The sequence below is a fragment of the Haliotis cracherodii genome, unplaced genomic scaffold, assembly GCF_022045235.1.
Source record: "Haliotis cracherodii isolate W230 unplaced genomic scaffold, xgHalCrac1.p SCAF_11, whole genome shotgun sequence".
NCBI lineage: Eukaryota > Metazoa > Mollusca > Gastropoda > Lepetellida > Haliotidae > Haliotis > Haliotis cracherodii.
In genome coordinates, this window is record NW_027266266.1 from 7034217 (window position 1) to 7052252 (window position 18036).

General features: G+C 42.8%; 2 protein-coding genes across 5 annotated transcripts in view; one reads left to right on the forward strand and one right to left on the reverse strand.

Annotated features, from left to right (window-relative positions):
* LOC139455331 (uncharacterized) overlaps nt 1-18036 on the reverse strand; it is a 52808-nt gene that overhangs the window by 3187 nt on the left and 31585 nt on the right. For all 4 annotated transcript variants that reach the window (XM_071236884.1, XM_071236881.1, XM_071236883.1 and 1 more), the window contains exon 2: nt 15475-15537. The gene's annotated coding sequence lies outside the window, so the exon portion shown is untranslated. The remainder of the gene's footprint in view (nt 1-15474; nt 15538-18036) is intronic.
* Nucleotides 15488-18036, forward strand: part of LOC139456060 (uncharacterized) — a 56062-nt gene continuing 53513 nt past the window's right edge. The window contains exons 1-2 of the mRNA XM_071237567.1: nt 15488-15580; nt 17196-17267. Of these exons, the coding sequence (XP_071093668.1) occupies nt 15488-15580; nt 17196-17267 (165 nt within the window). The remainder of the gene's footprint in view (nt 15581-17195; nt 17268-18036) is intronic.

Genomic DNA, 18036 nt, shown 5'->3' on the forward strand with positions numbered 1-18036 from the left:
GCAGAGGGTCAAGCGTCGTTCCAAAGGGGGTAAGGGTGCAGATCGCACCCACCCACCCCAAATACCCCCACCGCACCCCACTCCATCTCTTTTGTAAAGGATTCTAATCATGTTTACTTATACAAAATATATAACTGAATCATTTTAACAACAAAATATCAACCAGTGTTAATTTGAGACTTTCAAACGCAAATTGTTTCCCGAATGAATTAAGTGCATACATACATTTGTATTTTAAGTGCATCCCTCACTCTTCACAACCGCTGTGTCCCTAGCGGACGGAGTGGGAACTGCTAGGAAGGACAAGGTGTTGTTTTATGGCAGTGTAATTTATTGTTAAACAATGATTTAACTGTATTACATTGTTTCTGTTGAGATTCAGTAGAAGTTCATTGCATTGTACTTGGACAAGGATTAGTTGTCCGGAATGTAGTACTATTTAATATAAGCAGTGGTGAAGAAGTTATTATATTTAGATGCTCCAATTATCTGTAAACTTCCGGAATATTGTGGATGGGTGTCAATCGTTATCGAAACATGTGGAATATTCTGTGGTGTTCAAGTGACACTGCACTGGTCTGGCACTGTATGAAAAGTGCTGGAAGCTAGTAAGATTATATAAGGGGGGCGGGCGAGTGCCTGTTTCATCTCACATTTCATCTCACATTACATCAAGACCAGCTCTTGCGTGATGATCACTTATCATCCCGGATGCCTGGCCTTGGTCTATCTAGGAAGCATGACCACTGTTACGGATAGGTGAATATCACTATTTATTTATATCACCAGTGCCATCATAATTTGTATTTGATACAGCCATTGAATATTTCACGACTCTATTGTGAAATGCCATTGTAATTGCTATGCAGTAATTTGTATTGAATTGTAAACCTAGTTAATTGTGTCCTACGTGTAAATCGACACGTAACAGTAAATACAGTAAACTACGGTTATAACGAAGTGAAAGCGACCACTGATTTTAGTTCGATATAACGGTAGTTCGTTATAGGCATATATACAGCATATATACAGCACATGGCCGGGACCAAAAATATGTTCGTTATATCCGTCAGTTCTTTTTAAGCGTGTTCGTTATAAACGTAGTTTACTGTAGTTGTGAAAAGTAAATAATGTGAGGCGTTTCTTCTGGAGATGGCTACGTGAGTTAGTGAGTGAGTGGGTGGGTGAGTGAGTTGGAGATTTGGGTTGGTGGGTGAGTGAGTGAGTGAGTGAGTGAGTGAGTGAGTGAGTGAGTGAGTGAGTGAGTGAGTGAGTTGGGTTTCACGCCGCTTTTAACAGTATTCCAGTTACGGCACGGCGTCTACGACTAGAGACATGACACAACTTCCCCGGGGGATCGTGTGACAGTGATGTCACGTCAGGTGCATGTACGTCACACAGTGGGTACATCAGATGTCAACACACCTTGAAATATAGCGTGTCATGGTGGTAAGAGATGCGACGATATGTTCTGCTTTGCTTTGTATCCCAAATGTGACACTAGTTTATGCACTGGTGATTATCACACATGCATAGTGTTTTTATCAGAATTCCTTATTAATACAATTCAATCTCTTGAATAACAAAAACATTTTTTTTAATTACTAATATATTATTACATAGAGTTTACATATAGGAGATGGGCACCAAATGCCCTTGTTAATGCACAGGGAGTTCTATATCATTAAAACTGTTAATCATAAGCATATATTGACATAAAGAAATTGTTGGCTTTGTCAGATTATACTTCGGTCATTGCCCTTTCCTTGTGACGTGACCTTGTGACGTGACCTTGTGACCTCTAAAGTGTGGTTTCCCATCACACCAAGTCTTTTATCACCTGCCTCGGGCACGTGAACCGATTGCAGATGTTATATAACAGTTCGTTTAACGGCCTGTTGAGTCAGAGATGCGTGTCCAATCACAGCTGATTGTGTGACCTCACATGTATGACGCGAGAGTAATGAGTTTGCCTCTGATGGTTGATGCCATGTGGAAAACTATTACGATGCAATTCTTTGTCGAAAGACGTAGTTACGCCCGTGTTGTGTGGCTGCATCGCGATCTAAAGGTTCCTCTGATGGGAGGAGCTTTGATGCAGTAGTGACCTTTCACGATCGTTTCCAAATCCATTGTTCAGGAATTGAATTGTGATGCAAGCGTTCGTCGTTGTGTGCTAATGGTTGTGGATTATGTCCGATCATGGAAACAGGGGCCCGTTCCACAAAGCGATCTTAGTACTATGATTGTCGTAAGCCTATTTTAAAGTATGGGAGTTACGATCATCTTAGCGCTAAGATCGCTTTGTGGAACGGGGCCCTGAAATGTTGTTTTACGACTGTCAGCATTGTGGCAAGCTGTGACAAGCAAACCAATGGTTTATAGCCTATAAACAAGGCTAACGTTGTAGGAATGCGATCAGCGGTGTTAACCATTGAATCTTTTCCCTTTAAAGCATGTTCTTACGACACTGTAGAAGTGCTATGACGTCCAAATCATGCCACGTACCACCTGCGGCCCGTTCCACAAAGTGATCTTAGAGCTACAACGATCGAAAGCCAATGTTAACGTTGAGTTGCGATTCCCGATGCGCTAAGATCACTTTGTGGAACGGACCCCTGCACAGGAAGTTTTAATTAATGCCTTTGGTTTAACGAAATATGATAAAACGTGGTCCGTGAAGGGGCGGAGGGAGAATAAACACTGACGCTTGAAAAAGAAAGTGCACAGACATGAATACAACTAGCCTTGACAACTCCTGACATTATGACGGGAGGTTTGAGATACTCCCCGACCGCCATGTAAAGGTTGTCCATTATAATTGCAATTGTGTATATTATTTGGAGTGGAACATGTACCTGTGGCTGTATTGCTGATTAACAAATGGGATGGACTTAAAGTTGCCCACGCCCACCCCCAACCCCGCCCCCGATCTAACTCCCAAAACCTAACACCTCACCCAAACTCCGAACGAATTCACAAATCATCCCACCCCGACCTAATACCCATCCCACGATACGGCCCGGCCCTTAGCATGTCTTAAGGTAGGCTAACGGTTAGTCCCGGAAATTTATTTATTTATTTATTTATTCATTTATTTATTTATTTATGTATATCTATTTATATAAATGTTATATATATATATATATATAGATCTAGACTTGCCAAATCATTCTAGACTTGAGCTGGAATTTTATTTTTAATATATTCTCTGAGGTCTGGAAATCAGACTGGTTTGAGACAGCTCATATCAAATCACGGTGACTTGCTGTTGGCTGTGTGGCCGAATGTGGGGGATCAGTGTAAGGGAAGTAACTCTAGTTAAACTAAACAGCCCAAAGAGCTGTCACGGCGTGTGTGTGTGAGTCGCTATGTGGATACATTTCAGTTAAGAAACCTTATTTGTTTGAATATTATATTTTGATTATAACTTAACATGTTTTTTATGACTTTGTTTGTGACGGGTGCCACCTGGTATCATGACTATTTGATAGTGATTCATAAACACACGCTTATGATACTGTCGGAATCGTGAGATGGTGAGGTGAGGTGAGGTGAAATTGGATTTAACGTCGCGTCCAAGATACACGTGCACGCACGTGTGTATGTGTGTGTGTGTGCGTTTGTTTGTTTGTTGATTTGTTTGTGTGCGTGCGTGCGTGCGTGCGTGCGTGCGTGCTTGCGTGCGTGCGTGCGTGCGTGCGTGCGTATGTGTAAGCCAGGCATGGTGTCTCGAAATAAATATGTTTTCTATTCGTGATTCAATTGTATTGAACCAAAAAAGCCAAGTAAAGTACAATATCCTCAGGCAATTTAAGCAACAGCTAACCTGTCAGTGTGGTAAAATGTTATCATATAATAGGTGAGGTGAGGTGAGGTGAGGTGAGGTGAGGTGAGGTGAAATGGTGTTTAACGTCGCGCCCAAGATTATTGCACTTATATAGCGACGTGCATGCGTGTGTGTGTGTTTGTGTGGCTGCTTATACTAGTTCGGACTGATGCCGATTTATAGTGCTAACTCACTGAGATACAGTTTAACATGTATACCCCACTCGGACACAGTATATTGACTCCGAGCCGACCAGTCCATGTTTTAGCCCCTTAATGCCGAGCGCCAGACAGGGTAACAACAAGTACCACCTTTGGTATGACGCGGCCGGGGATCGAACCCCGGACCTTCCGCTCTCCGGGCGGACGCTCTAACATAGTCGGGATCGTACGATGGTCTCTTTTTAACTTGATCTCATTCGTTTTTTCATTGGAACTGAATTTCTGTAAATAAACAACGATCTAGGTCAAAACACACCTGGCATTCTACATCAAGCAGTATCGTATAGGAACATCACAAGACGAAATGTCTTCTTCATCTTTGACCTGAATCGTCTACTTGCCAACACGTTCAAATAGACTATTTACATGAAAATCGAAGGCGTGATCATCGAAAAGACAAACGCATCGCACCAACAAAGAGTTGCATTAACATAAAACTTCATATGTAACGCACTGAATATTGCCCTCGCATCTATTTCACATGTAATAATATATGCATTCACTAGACAGGTATGCACGCACAACAGTGTAACTGTCTCATGTCATTACATCAAGTCAGTGAATCTGAATGCTTTCAAAGCAGTCTTTTCAAATTGTAAAGCTCACTTTAAAAAGCTGGAACATTTTATACGTATTTTTTTAACTGCGTAATTTAAATTCATAGATTTAAAAAAGCTGTTGTGCAGAGTAGCGTCAGACAGCTGATCTGGTCATGGTTGTTGGTCATAGTCCTGCCCGCGAACGGGTTTTTTACTGAGTGAGTGAGTGAGTATGGTTTTTCGCCACATTTAGCAATATTCCAGCAATATCACGGCGGGGTACACCAGAAATGGGCTTCACACATTGTACCCATGTCGGGAATCGAACCCGGGTCTTCGGCGGGACGAGCGAACGCTTTTTTCAAAACTGATGATGAGACACTATAACGTACGTCGCATTCCTTGCACTTTAAGGGGATGCACGGGTAAACGAAACAATGTCACACTGTGATGATCTTTTCAGTAAGTGAGTGAGTTTGGCTTAACGCCGCTTTGAACAGTATTTCAGGTAGATCACGACGTGTCTGCGTGAATTTGGACAGAGGTCCAAGCCGACGAAAGTCGTAGTTTACAGTTGCTAACCATGCCCTGAACTATTTTAACATAACAGTAATCGAATGTAACAGTAAAACTAACGGGATCTTGACTAACGGGATTTAGGCAAACGGAATCTAGTGAGTGATCGAGTTAGAATTTAACGTCGCATCGGCATATTTCAGCCATATAGCTACGAGAACTAGTTGATAAATACACAATTTAGTCATGAATATAACGTTATATTTAAAAACCAATTTATCAAACATATTTGGCCATCGAACGGAATCTAGACAAACGGGATATAGGCTAACGGGATCTAACCTTACGAGATTTAGACAAACGGGATCTAATCTTATGGGATTTAGACAAACGGGATCTAATCTTATGGGATATAGGCTAACGGGATCTAATCTTATGGGATATAGGCTAACGGGATCTAATCTTATGGGGATTTAGACAAACGGGATCTAATCTTATGGGATATAGGCTAACAGGATCTAATCTTATGGGGATTTAGACAAACGGGATCTAATCTTATGGGATTTAGACAAACGGGACAAACTGCATTCCCATATAATTGAAGTGAACGTTTTGAAATAAACATACAGTTGAACCCCGCAAAACAGGGCTTGTCAGTGACGTCACGGCAAACACATATCGGGATAAAACGAATCATGTATTTATGAATGTATTTGTCATACGTATAGATACTCCTAAACGAAATTACTGCCTCTATGGTCTAGTGGATAGAGCGTCTGCCCGGAGATCGGAAGGTCCGGGGTTCGATCCCCGACCGCATCATACCAAAAGACGTTTAAAGATGGTACTTGTTGTTACAGTGCTGTCGCTCGGCATTAAGGGGAAACAATAAGGACTGGTCGGCTCGGAGTCAGTATACTGTGTCAGTGTGGGGTATAATATTCATGTTACACTGCGGTATGGTATCTTCATGGGCTAGCACTATAAAACCAGCATCAGTCAGCACTAGTACAAGCAGCCATACACACACGTGCTTGTAAGTGCAATAATCTTGAACGGGACGTTAAACCCCATTAATTGCCTCGAAAACGGGGTTTCACTGAACAACATCAACCCCTTGGTGTTCCATTCAAATACCCTATATGTTTCCATTTCCATGGAAATTCGAACCGGATTACGCCGGAAAGACCCAGTAATGCCTGGTTAAGCTCATAAGCTAAATTCCACCTAACTGTCACTACATTAAGAGGTATCTCTCCTCGTTAATCTGACCTCCGACCCCTAATCTCTTCACTGACAGACACCCTCAGTCGTCCTCTTTATAAATCCATTGGCCCCTGTCATCTGGGCTCAACGCAACCTTATACATTCGGAATTACGAATCTGATCATTGGCAATAATACACCGGACATAGCCGATGCGGTCTACCTGTAGGACACGCAACTTCGTGACCGTGTTTTCCACCCGATTGGTTTTCACTGATAACTGACCTGTTGCCAGAGCGAGGTACCTTGTACTATTGCTTGTAAAGTTATTCCACTTTCTGGTTACCCCTACCCCGAAATCTAGTACCGTGGATTCGACTGAGGGGTCCCCCTTTATGTGGTGATTACTACCACTAAGCTGTGATTCCCGGATTGCTTTCAAAGTTTTTTTCATCTATGGATATATGACTTTCAAAAAATCATACTGAGATTTCGCCACCCCAGGTGGTACCAATATCTGGTCTGGCTCATGGACTAATGCAACCTCTGAGTTGAGAAGGTAGCTAGACGTAAATAAGATAAATACACCCCTGTAAAAATTTCCCGTCATACTTGACATATATAAGGAAAGCATTCTAGTAGGTAAAGCAGGGAGAGAGCGAGCTTTGACATCAAGCGTGAATGAACGCGACTAGATGAAATAGACCGTTTTTGCCTTCATAAAGTAACAAATAGTGTATCTGTTTATTCATGTTTCGTTTTACAAACAAGCAGGATGCACCGCCCGACAATGCTACAATAGCGGTAAATGTACTGTTATCGTAGTCTGAATGAATGCTGACCACGCCCCCTTACGGTACCCACCTTCCCAGGATGTGAGTGAGTGAGTTGTGTTTTAACGCCGCTTTTAACAGCATTCCAGTCATATCACGGCGTGTCAGCTTAATGTGGGAAGAAAGCCCGAAGTGATGCAGGTCTCAGACGTGCTTGCGGGTCTCAACAAAGTCTAACGCCCTGCATTTAGCTTCCTCCTACATCAAGCTGACACGCCGTGATACAACTGGAATACTGGTCAAAATGTTGTGCTTAGCCTCACTCATTCACTCACTGACCGCCTCCGTGGTCTAGTGGTAGAACGTCCGCCCGGAGAGCGGAGGGTCGGTGGTTCTCTCCCGGGCCGCGTCATACCAAAAGACGTTTAAAGATGGCACTTGTTACCCTGTCTGGCGTTCGGCTTAAAGGGGCTAAATCAAGGACGCCAGTTAGAGCGTCCGCCCGGAGAGTGGAAAGTCCGGCGTTCGATCCCCGGCCGCGTCATACCAAAGGTGGTACTTGTTGTTACCCTCTCTGGCGCTCGGCATAAAGCGGCTAAAACACGGACTGGTCGGCTTGGAGTCAGTATACTGTGTCTGAGTGGAGTATTCATGTGGTATCTCAGTGGGCTAGCACTATAATTCGGCATCGGTCCGGAGGACTAGTACAAGCTCACACACACACACACACACACACACACACACACACACACACACACACACACACACTCACGTCTCTATATATGTGCAATAATCTTGGACGCGGCGTTAAACTTAATTTCACTTCACCTAACCAACTCTCTCACTTTTTATGCGGTTTATTTGTAAACAATTTTAAAGAGACACTAACTGGCATATTGAAGTGCGTGTTGGTCTGTCGCCTGGACAATCAGTAGATGATCAACGTAGTGGTCGTTTTACAGACTTACACTCATGTACAACAATCAACCATGGTATGGACGATAGAGTACAGAGATTCAACCAATCAGAACGCGTCATTCCACCGTAACAACTCTGTCCGCCGGAAACTATCGTTCGTGTGAGAGATGAGATTTCAATCGAGAACAACGGGCCATCTATTAGACCCAGATAGAAATCTGTGGCAAGCGTTTTGTACCACAGTGCCAAGATGGCCAGTAAATGCGTATACAGTATATCACTCTCCATAGAACGTATGTGTAATTTGTTATCTAAGTATAACGTTTCAGAGGAATATCTTGAGTAAACATGACTTTTTGAAGCCGCACTCTTTTCCCCCTTGTAGTCTCGATGAAGCCGATGACATCGTGGAGTGCTTGTTTCAAAGGCTCGCATTATACAATTATTTAAATATATATTCCTGACATGATAGAGGCACGGGTGGCCCTGTCGTCTGAGGCGCTGCAATTCGCTGTGAAGAGTTGTGTCCCTTTGGCACGCCAGAAACTTATAATCGTTTCTATCTGTGTCAGCACCATACCTGTGCTCGTGGGTTTCACAAAAGTCGTAAACGTCTAAGACCTGCATTACTTCGGAGTTTCCTGCATTATTAAACTGAAAATACCGTTCAAAGCGGCATTAACCACAACTCACTCACTCACTCTTAAACTGATATTTACGATATGAAAACACACCAAGGTAATGATCTCAATATACAAGAGTGATTGTAGTGTCATAATCGTATCGATAAATCATTTAAAACATAACTTTGTTCAGAATAAAGATGAATGTAACGCTCCAGACGATGATGAACCTTTTTTTGTCGAAAACGTGTATTAATGTTAAACTGCGGCATTGCATCTCAGTGGGCTAGCACTTTAAATCGGCATCAGTCCGGACTAGTTCAAGTAGCTACGCACACACATGCATGCACGTCGCTATATAAGTGCAATAATCTTGGACGCGACGTTCAACCCAATTTCACCTCACCACACCTCATATGGCGATGACCTCAACTAACACACACACTGAAAGTGGAATTTAAGTTGAATATATATCAGCGTTATTGTCAACGGGTTATTTCAAATATAAATTTAGGCAAAATTTGCAAACGAAAACACTTATAAGTATATCTCCACGTGTAATTCTATCATTAAGCTATCGGAGACGTTTTATGTTATCATAGGAATCTTTAACAGGTCGCTGATTCGGCATTTCGTTTCATAAAACATAACACTATTTTCGTGATTGTAACAGTTTACAGAATTTCTGCGGAAGTTGAAATACTGCCCACAAAAGCCTTTGTATAACATTGGTCGGGTTAATCACACACAAAAGGGACAGGTCATGACATTGGTAGCACTGAGCGCTGACACATGTCACACAGGTAGACCGACCCTGGCCCTGCACCCCCGGGCTAGCATACCTTGTCAGGTTCACCCCTGCGCTGTCGATAACATCTCTGTACTAAAGCACTTTGATTTGGAAAGGAGAGATAAACTTTGATTTAATCCTTTAATTTGAAAACCCTTGCTAATGTCCCCTTAATGCTTCCCATTTTCTCGCGTCCTTTGTAAGGTCAAGGTCAAGGTCGCTTTGGCACGAGACATGTACAGAGGGCATGAGCGACACACAGAAGGGAAACAATAGTTAGTCGTGTGGAGCTTTCGCCACTTAGCACCACTTGGAGCCAGTCGTCTAAGGCGCCGCGATTCGCTGTGCAGAGTTCTGTCCCTTGGGCACGCCAGAAACCTATGAGTGTTGTTTCGAATCCAGGGTGGCCCCGATTATGTTTCTAGGTTTGTCAGCACCATACCCGTGCTCGTGGGTTTCACCGAAGTGGTAAATGTCTGAGACCTGCATCACTTCGGGCTTTCCTCCCACATTAAGCTGACACGCCGCGATATAACTGGAATACTGTTAAAAGCGGCGTTTAATCCATTTCACTCACTTTTAAGTCCCTTGCTTCGGGAAGATGTGCCATGCTGGTAGACATAATTATTTATCTTCACACATGTAAGGGAATCGAGCCAGGACAAGAAATTTTGCATCAATTAGGCTTATACAACTTGTCCATTTTACGGTCTGATGCGTGAGTAGTTTGATTTCATTCCTCTTATCATCAAGAACTGGCTTCAAATGTTGTAAAGGGGAATCGAACTCGGGCTTTGAGTAACAAGCGAACGCTTTAACCACTAGGCTATTCAACCACCTGGCGGTCTTGATCTAGACCAGGAAACATTTATAACCTTCTTAATAACCTACATGTGAGATTCATATATATATTACTGTATATCATATATTATTACCGTGTCCGTGGTCTTGTGGTAGAGCGGAAGGTCCGGGGTTCGATTCCCGTCATACCAAAAGACGTTAAAAGATGGTACTTGTTGTTACCCTGTCTGGCGCTCGGCATTAAGGGCTAAAACAAGGATTGGTCGGCTCGGGGTCAGTATACTGTGTCTTAGTGGGGTATTCATGTTAAACTGCGGCATGGTATCTCAGTGAGCTAGCACTATAAATCGGCATCAGTCCGGTCTAGTACAAGCAGCCACACACACACACACACACAGACATAAGTGCATGTACGTCGCTATATAAGTGCAATAATTTTAGACGCGGCGTTAAACACCATTTCACCTCACCTCACCTATTATATGATAACATTTTACCACACTGACAGGTTAGATGTTGCTTAAATTGCCTGAGGATATTGAATGTACTTTACTTGGCTTTTTTCGGTTCAATACATTTGAATCACGAATAGAAAACATATTTTTTTCGAGACACCAAGTCTGGCTTACAAAAAACCTTCATCAAAAACCCAATCACGTTTGTACAATAAGATCACAATATGACATGACCTCCCAAAAAACCCATTCCCCTTCTTTTGTTCCAGAGAAAAATGACCTCATAACATACTGCACTTATCTACCTATGACCATCATGTTTTTTTAGTAAATCGAAAGTCTTTGGGTGTGAACTCTTATCAGTGTGACCTCAACGCAAACAGGCCTCTCTGACTGGATGTGACAGTCCAGTGCGCTTTCACCACGCCTGAGTGAAAGAATCTTAAAGGGAGGACAATATAGACAAATATCTCATTTATCATAAAGTATGGATCTAAAGGAGATGTGTTTACCAGTGCGTAGCTTCAAAAGGAGATGATATTGTTAAGGCGTACTCGGTTATCTCTCTTGGGTCAAGGAGTTTTCTGTATAGTCTCGTGGAATCTCGCATCTATAAATAATGACGCTATTCACCCATAATGGAGCGTCCTCTTCCATAAACACAAACATTGTGAAATAGGCTTTTCTTTGCCTTATATACTTGTGAATGGATCAGAGACTTAGAACAGTAACTTGAGCAAAAGAGTATCTGACATATGTGCTTAGTCATCATAATAAATTATGTTTATTAAATGATAAAAAAAACATCAAATTGTGTAATTTCTATTAAAGATTTCAACTGTTATGGTGTCAAGGCGGGCTGGAAATTTACCTCATACATATTTAGAAATTTAATTTGAATTTAATTAAATTTCAAGTTTTAACTTTACATGCCGCGTAACAATGTTGGTGTGTCTGATTCAATTTCTGATTGTTCCTACTTCAAGCAGTTTGAGGGTCGGTCGGGTAGCCTAGTGGTTAAAGCGTTCTCTGGTCAAGCCGAAGACCCGGTTTCGATTCCCGACATGGGTACAATGTGTGAAGCCCATTTCTGGTGTCCCCCATCGTGATATTGCTGGAATATTGCTGAAAGCGGCGTACAACCAAACTCATTAACTCACTCACTCCAGCAGTCTGAGAGAGAAACACGTTTAGTCGCAAGTATCCATCCTTTAAACCATATAGTCAACATATACTACTCAAAAGAAGTTAAGGAACACCCGATATATTCACATGACTATAGTTGATAGGAGTAGTAAAACAAACACCACTGTTAATGTCAAGTAGGGTACAGCTGATTTTGTCCGTGAGTGTATTTTCCCCTGTATTGTCTAACCATCTGTATTCACAGTCGTATCTGCATCATCTGCTTCAGCATCAGACACAGAGCTAGGCAATCACGGAGCACACCAAGACAAAACTTTCACTCAAACAGATTTTCATCACAAGGTACCGCAAGGAAGTTTGCATGATCCTGGGTGAAGGTCAAGGTCACTTTACAATTTCGTAATTACAAGGTCAGGTCAGGTCAAGGTCACTTTACAAATCAGGTCGAAATTACAAATGTAGTCACCTACGAGCGTTTCTTTGTACCATTCGCCCTCTCACACTTCGAGAACACCTCTGTGGTCTCGTGGATAGAGCGTCTGTTTCGAGAGCGGAAGGGGGGGCACGGGTGGCCCAGTCGTCTAAGGCGCCGCGATTCGCTGTGCAGAGTTGCGTAATTTGGGCACCACAGAAACCTATGATTGTGGGTTCGAATCCCGGTTCGCCCCGATTAGGTTTCTAGGTTTGTCAGCACTATACCTGTGCTCTTAGGTTTCACCGAAGTGGTAAACGTCTGAAACCTGCATCACTTGGGGCTTTCCTCCCACATTAAGCTGACACGCCGTGATATAACTGTAATACTGTTAAGAGCGACGTTAAACCCGGCCGCGTCATACCAAAATACGTTAAAAGATGGAACTTGGTACCCTACCTGGCGCTTGGCATTAAGGGGAGACTACTCGGCACGGTGTCTCTTGGGCTCGGACTAGCAAGTCCGGACTAGTACAATCAGCCATACACACGTGCATGTACGTCGCTGTGCAGGTGCAGCCCTCCTGAACGCGAGATTGAACCCTATTTCACCTAATCCCACCTCCCGCACTCCCACACTGTCAGATTAACGCCATGTAGTCTTTCTGTGTGCAAACATGGGCACCTAATGGCGCAATATAAATGGTATCATACTCCCCTCCCAGAATCCCTTAGAAGATAGTGTTAACTCTGTACATAGATACACAGTTATATAATCATGTTCATATGGTCACATCAAATGAACGACGCTATGACACTGAGAGGTGCAGCGTATTTGCCATGCGCTGACCTGTTTATCAGATCAATGACAGCCATCGAACACAACCGGGTAGTTCGGCGAGGAATTCAATTATGAAATATTGAATGTTCATACCTTAGCCAATTATTAATATTGTTTTCTCAATATGAACATGGAACACTACCTAGCGACCTGTGCGGAGCTATTTCAGGTGCGTGTGTGTTGCGAAATAATAATAATATTATTTGTTTGTTTGTTGTTTAACGACGCACTCAGCAATATTCCAGCTAATATGACAGCAGTCTGTAAATAATCGAGTCTGGACCAGACAATCCGGTGATTGACATCATGAGCATCGATCCACCCAATTGGGATACGATGACATGCATCAAAACAAGTCAGCGAGTCTGACCACCCGATCCTGTTAGTCGCCTCTTACGATAAGCATGGGTTGATGAAGACCTATTCTACCCCGGGTCTTCACGGGTCAATAATAATAATAATAATAATAATAATAATAATAATAATAATTGTAATGACTGGTTGACAAATGTATACACAGTCACTGAGATTTTTCTAAGCTTTCATGGACTATTTCTGTACAGATCATGCTAAATATCCGCCATTGTCAGTTTTCTTAGTGTGAAAATTGGAGCAACAAGGTCGATTCACGAACTCTGGATGACAACGCGTTTAGTTTTTGTCGTGTCAACCATAATTCGTGCTGTGGGTGGATTCGCACGCCTCAGGACAGAGGGTGGGCTTAATTGACGTGGTTTGTCCTGTCTACATACATCTAACGCTCACAATGGCACGACTATCAGAGTATTTTCCGCCTGGTTGAGTTTTCCCACTGTTTCCTGACACTTGTCACAGGTATTGGGGTCGGGACTGATTTACTTGGCACTGTAAATAAGTAGCCGACTCAGAGTTGGTAGCCGCATTACATCACACTCACGTCGAACGCCTCGTCCAATAATAATGAGGGTGAACGATTAACTTGAAGGTCATGGTAAGGTTTGAAGGAAGAACCCCGCGAGGTCCAGGATCGGAGTAACCCCTTAGTACGTAACGCGTGCAAGGGGAGATTATAATGGGGATCAGCTGGTCACAATGGCTGCTAATTAGGAGTGAGTGAGTGAGTTGGATTTAACGCCGCTTTTAACAGTATTACAGTTATATCACGGCGTGTCATCTTAATGTGGAGGAAAGCCCGAAGTGATGTAGGTCTCAGACATTTACCACTTCGGTGAAACCAACGAGCACGGGTATGGTGCTGGCAAACCTAGAACCATAATCGGGGTGAACCGGGATTCGAACCCACAATCATAGGTTTCTGGCGTGCCTAAGGAACGCAACTCTGCACAGCGAATCGCGGCGCCTTAGACGACTGGGCCACCCGTGCCCCCTGCTAATTGGGAACGGTACATGAACGCGAGGTTGCAACTGTAATCTGCAAGTGTGGCATCACTTCCGATCTGTGCTCACAATATCGGCCACTGGTTTGTGTGGTCCGCTCTTGTTTATTACGAAAATGTCCCTTCAAATGTCAGTCTTGTTATTGATATTTGGAACTCCTCATATTGAGGGCATGTCTTAAATGTTTATTATTAATCGGTATTTAAGAAATCCGACTGTTTGGTCCGAGGATTGTGCTTACATGGTATGTTAGGTGAGGTGAAATGGGGTTTAAGGTCGCGTTCAAGATAATTGCACTTGTATTGTGCGTGTGCGTGTGTGTGTGCGTGGATGCGTGCGTGTGTGTGTGCATTACAGCGCCAGTCCACTAACATATCATGCCTCAGTTTCACATTAATACTCCACGCCGCTTAGTCCTTGTTTTATCCCATAATCGACGGTAACAATGCATGTATTAAGTAAGTTTTATCACTGTAACTGAGTAACGCGAACCGCCGGGGTAACTTCCATTCGGAATCAATACAAGCGTTATTGCGCTAAAGTTTCCGAACTTCAAACGACATACAATGTAGACTGTAAAACCTGCAGAACATTTGAAACATGACCACAGACGTCGGACACACCCTGTTGATATATGGACGTTCTTCCCGTCTCAATATCCTACATGCATTGTACGCAACACTTACGTAGTGTACGATTGCTACAGTCCTGCTACAGTTCCGCGTCACTGTAGCTACCCATCTCAAAACATCCTACCTCGAAGTTTGGAATGTTAACGATATACAGTAAACTACGGCTATAACGAACTCAAAGGGACCACTAAATTTAGTTCGTTATAACCGTTGTTCGTTATAAGCATATATGCAACATATACACAGCAAATGCCCAGGACAGAAAAACAGTTCGTTATATCCACAAGTTCGTTATAAGCGTGTTGGTTATAAACGTAGTTTACTGTATGTATCATCCGACTATCGATATATCTAATATGACAGACTGAGTACATTTCTATTAGTATAAGTATTTTACCTGGGTGTCGACGATGTTGCAATCAGCGCTGGCAGTGACGACACGAATGCATGACGGCTGGATCTGTCAACAGAAGAGAACCATTGTAGCGAGGAACTTTGAAAGCGTGAGTCATCAAATTCCACGTTGCTGGTCAAATTGCTGGCTCAAATTCTTTAACAACACATTATGGCATGAGTAACCATACTATCAGGTCGTTCTACCGAAGACAGGAATGTTGGACATTGTGTGGTTTAACTAGATATAATTTGTGTGAGGTGCTCTATGAATGCATCCTAATTGACAATGTTGTCTTGTATTTCAGTAGACTGGGGCTGTAGATGTTCACAACGTCATGGTCACGACACATCAGTTTGTTTGTTTGTTTAAAGCCGCGACCAGCAGTATTCCAGGTGTATGACGGCGGTCTGTTAATAATCGAGTCTGGACTAGATAATCCAGTGATTGCAACGATCCACGCCGTTTCATTAAAGTGTTTCCTTGTCACATCAAAAGTTATATTTCCTATGTGGGCACAATGTGTGAAGATCATTCTTTGTCCAGCTGGAATACTCACTCACTCACTCACCTACTCACCCACTCACTCACTCACTCACTCATCCACCTACCCACCCACTTTCTCAACCACCTACCCACCCACCCACTCAACCACTCAACCACCTACCCACCCACCCACTCAACCACTCAACCACTCACCTACCTACCCACCCACTCACTCAACCACCCACCCTCTCACTCCCTCAACCATTCAACCACTTACTCACCCACTCAACCACTCAACCACTTCCCCACTCACTCAATCACCCATCCTTTCACTCCCTCAATCACTCACTCACTCAACCACTCAACCACTTACTCATCCACTCAACCACTCACCCACCTACCTACCCACCCACTCACTCACTCACTCACTCACCCACCTACCCACCCACTCACTCAACCATTTACTCAACCACCCACCAACCCACTCACTCAATCACCCACCCTCTCACTCCCTCAACCACTCAAACACTTACTCAGCCACTCAACCACTTACCCACCCACTCACTCAACCACCCACCCACCCACCCACTCAGCCATTCACTCAACCACCCACCAACCCACTCACTCAATCACCCACCCTCTCACTCTCTCAACCAATCACTCACTCAACCACTCAACCACGCAATCAATCAAATCGATTGTATTTGAACAAAAATAATGAATGAACAAATTAACGATCGAAGACAGGCAGTGGCAGCTGCAAATAATCAGATATGAAATCTATTGATAGATGTTTCTGATGAACTGTTTCAGTCAGTGCAGTATTGATATTGTCAGATGGCTGTGTGATAAGGTCGAGACAGAGGCAATAAGCGATAATTGAAGATTGACAGATATTGATTTGCAATTATTTTCTCATAAAAATATTATAACATGGCCATGACCGAGGTCGACATATGAACGTCAAGGACGTTTTACTTATGAAGAAGAGCAGAGTGTCACCAAACCTCGAGACTTGCTTATCATATTCCTGTTTGTCTACTTCACGCCTACGTGTCCACATCTACACTGAGGTAACGCATGACATTTACTGTGTCCTGTTTTGAAATAAAGCGTAAAGGTATTCAAGCCTGAATTCTCCAACATAAATAGCATACTGTAGCGACAACAGTGATGATGTACATGTATTCACGAAGATGTCACAGACAGGATACAATGTAACAATGGTTCTTTTTCAGGTTTTGGTGAAAGGATTCACCTTCTTGTGCACATCAACACTGTCTACTAACTTTGACTACAGTGAAACTCTGGTAATCCAAATGAAATCATCGGGCTTTTCTTTCAGGTGAACAATTGAGTTGCCTTTGCATGTGTTTGTGACGGGTGCCACTAATGGTGCGGGACACGCTCACCTTTCCTCGGACATGCGGTGTCATCACTATTTGAAAGGTGATTCATAAACACATGCTTATGATATAGTCGGAATCGTACAATATACTCGTATGATTATCGAATATGACATGTTTTTGTTTTTATATTCATTTTGAAATGATACCCGTTCAAAACAGGCCAAAATAAACATTCTATGTTCAATGCTTGAGATTTCATATGATTGTGGAAATGGTTTATGTCACCATAATTTCCAAACCCTGATTAACAAATATTAAGTGCCAAGTAATATCATTTGATTACATATGGAGAGTAATCGACCAGAGGACAGATTTAATGACGATCATTTATGAAACTTTCCTCAAAAGTCGATGAAAAATAACAAACCGGAATACAGAACCTGCCCCCCAAAACACACGTTGTCAGCGTGTCGAGATTTGTCCTGTATAATCAACCACCTCTGCCCATCCTTCCTAGACAAAGACAGACAAATTCAAGTTTTAAATAGCTTTCACACTAGATAAAGATTGGACGTGTGGCTTGGTGTATCCCAACATTGCGAAGCAAACAAGTTAATTAATTAAATGAACGCGACAATACAAACATAATACAGTTAAAATCACAGAGATGCGTTTTCCAAGGCATTAGAAGAATAATCTTGGACCCTGTTGGCGTGCCACGAACACCATA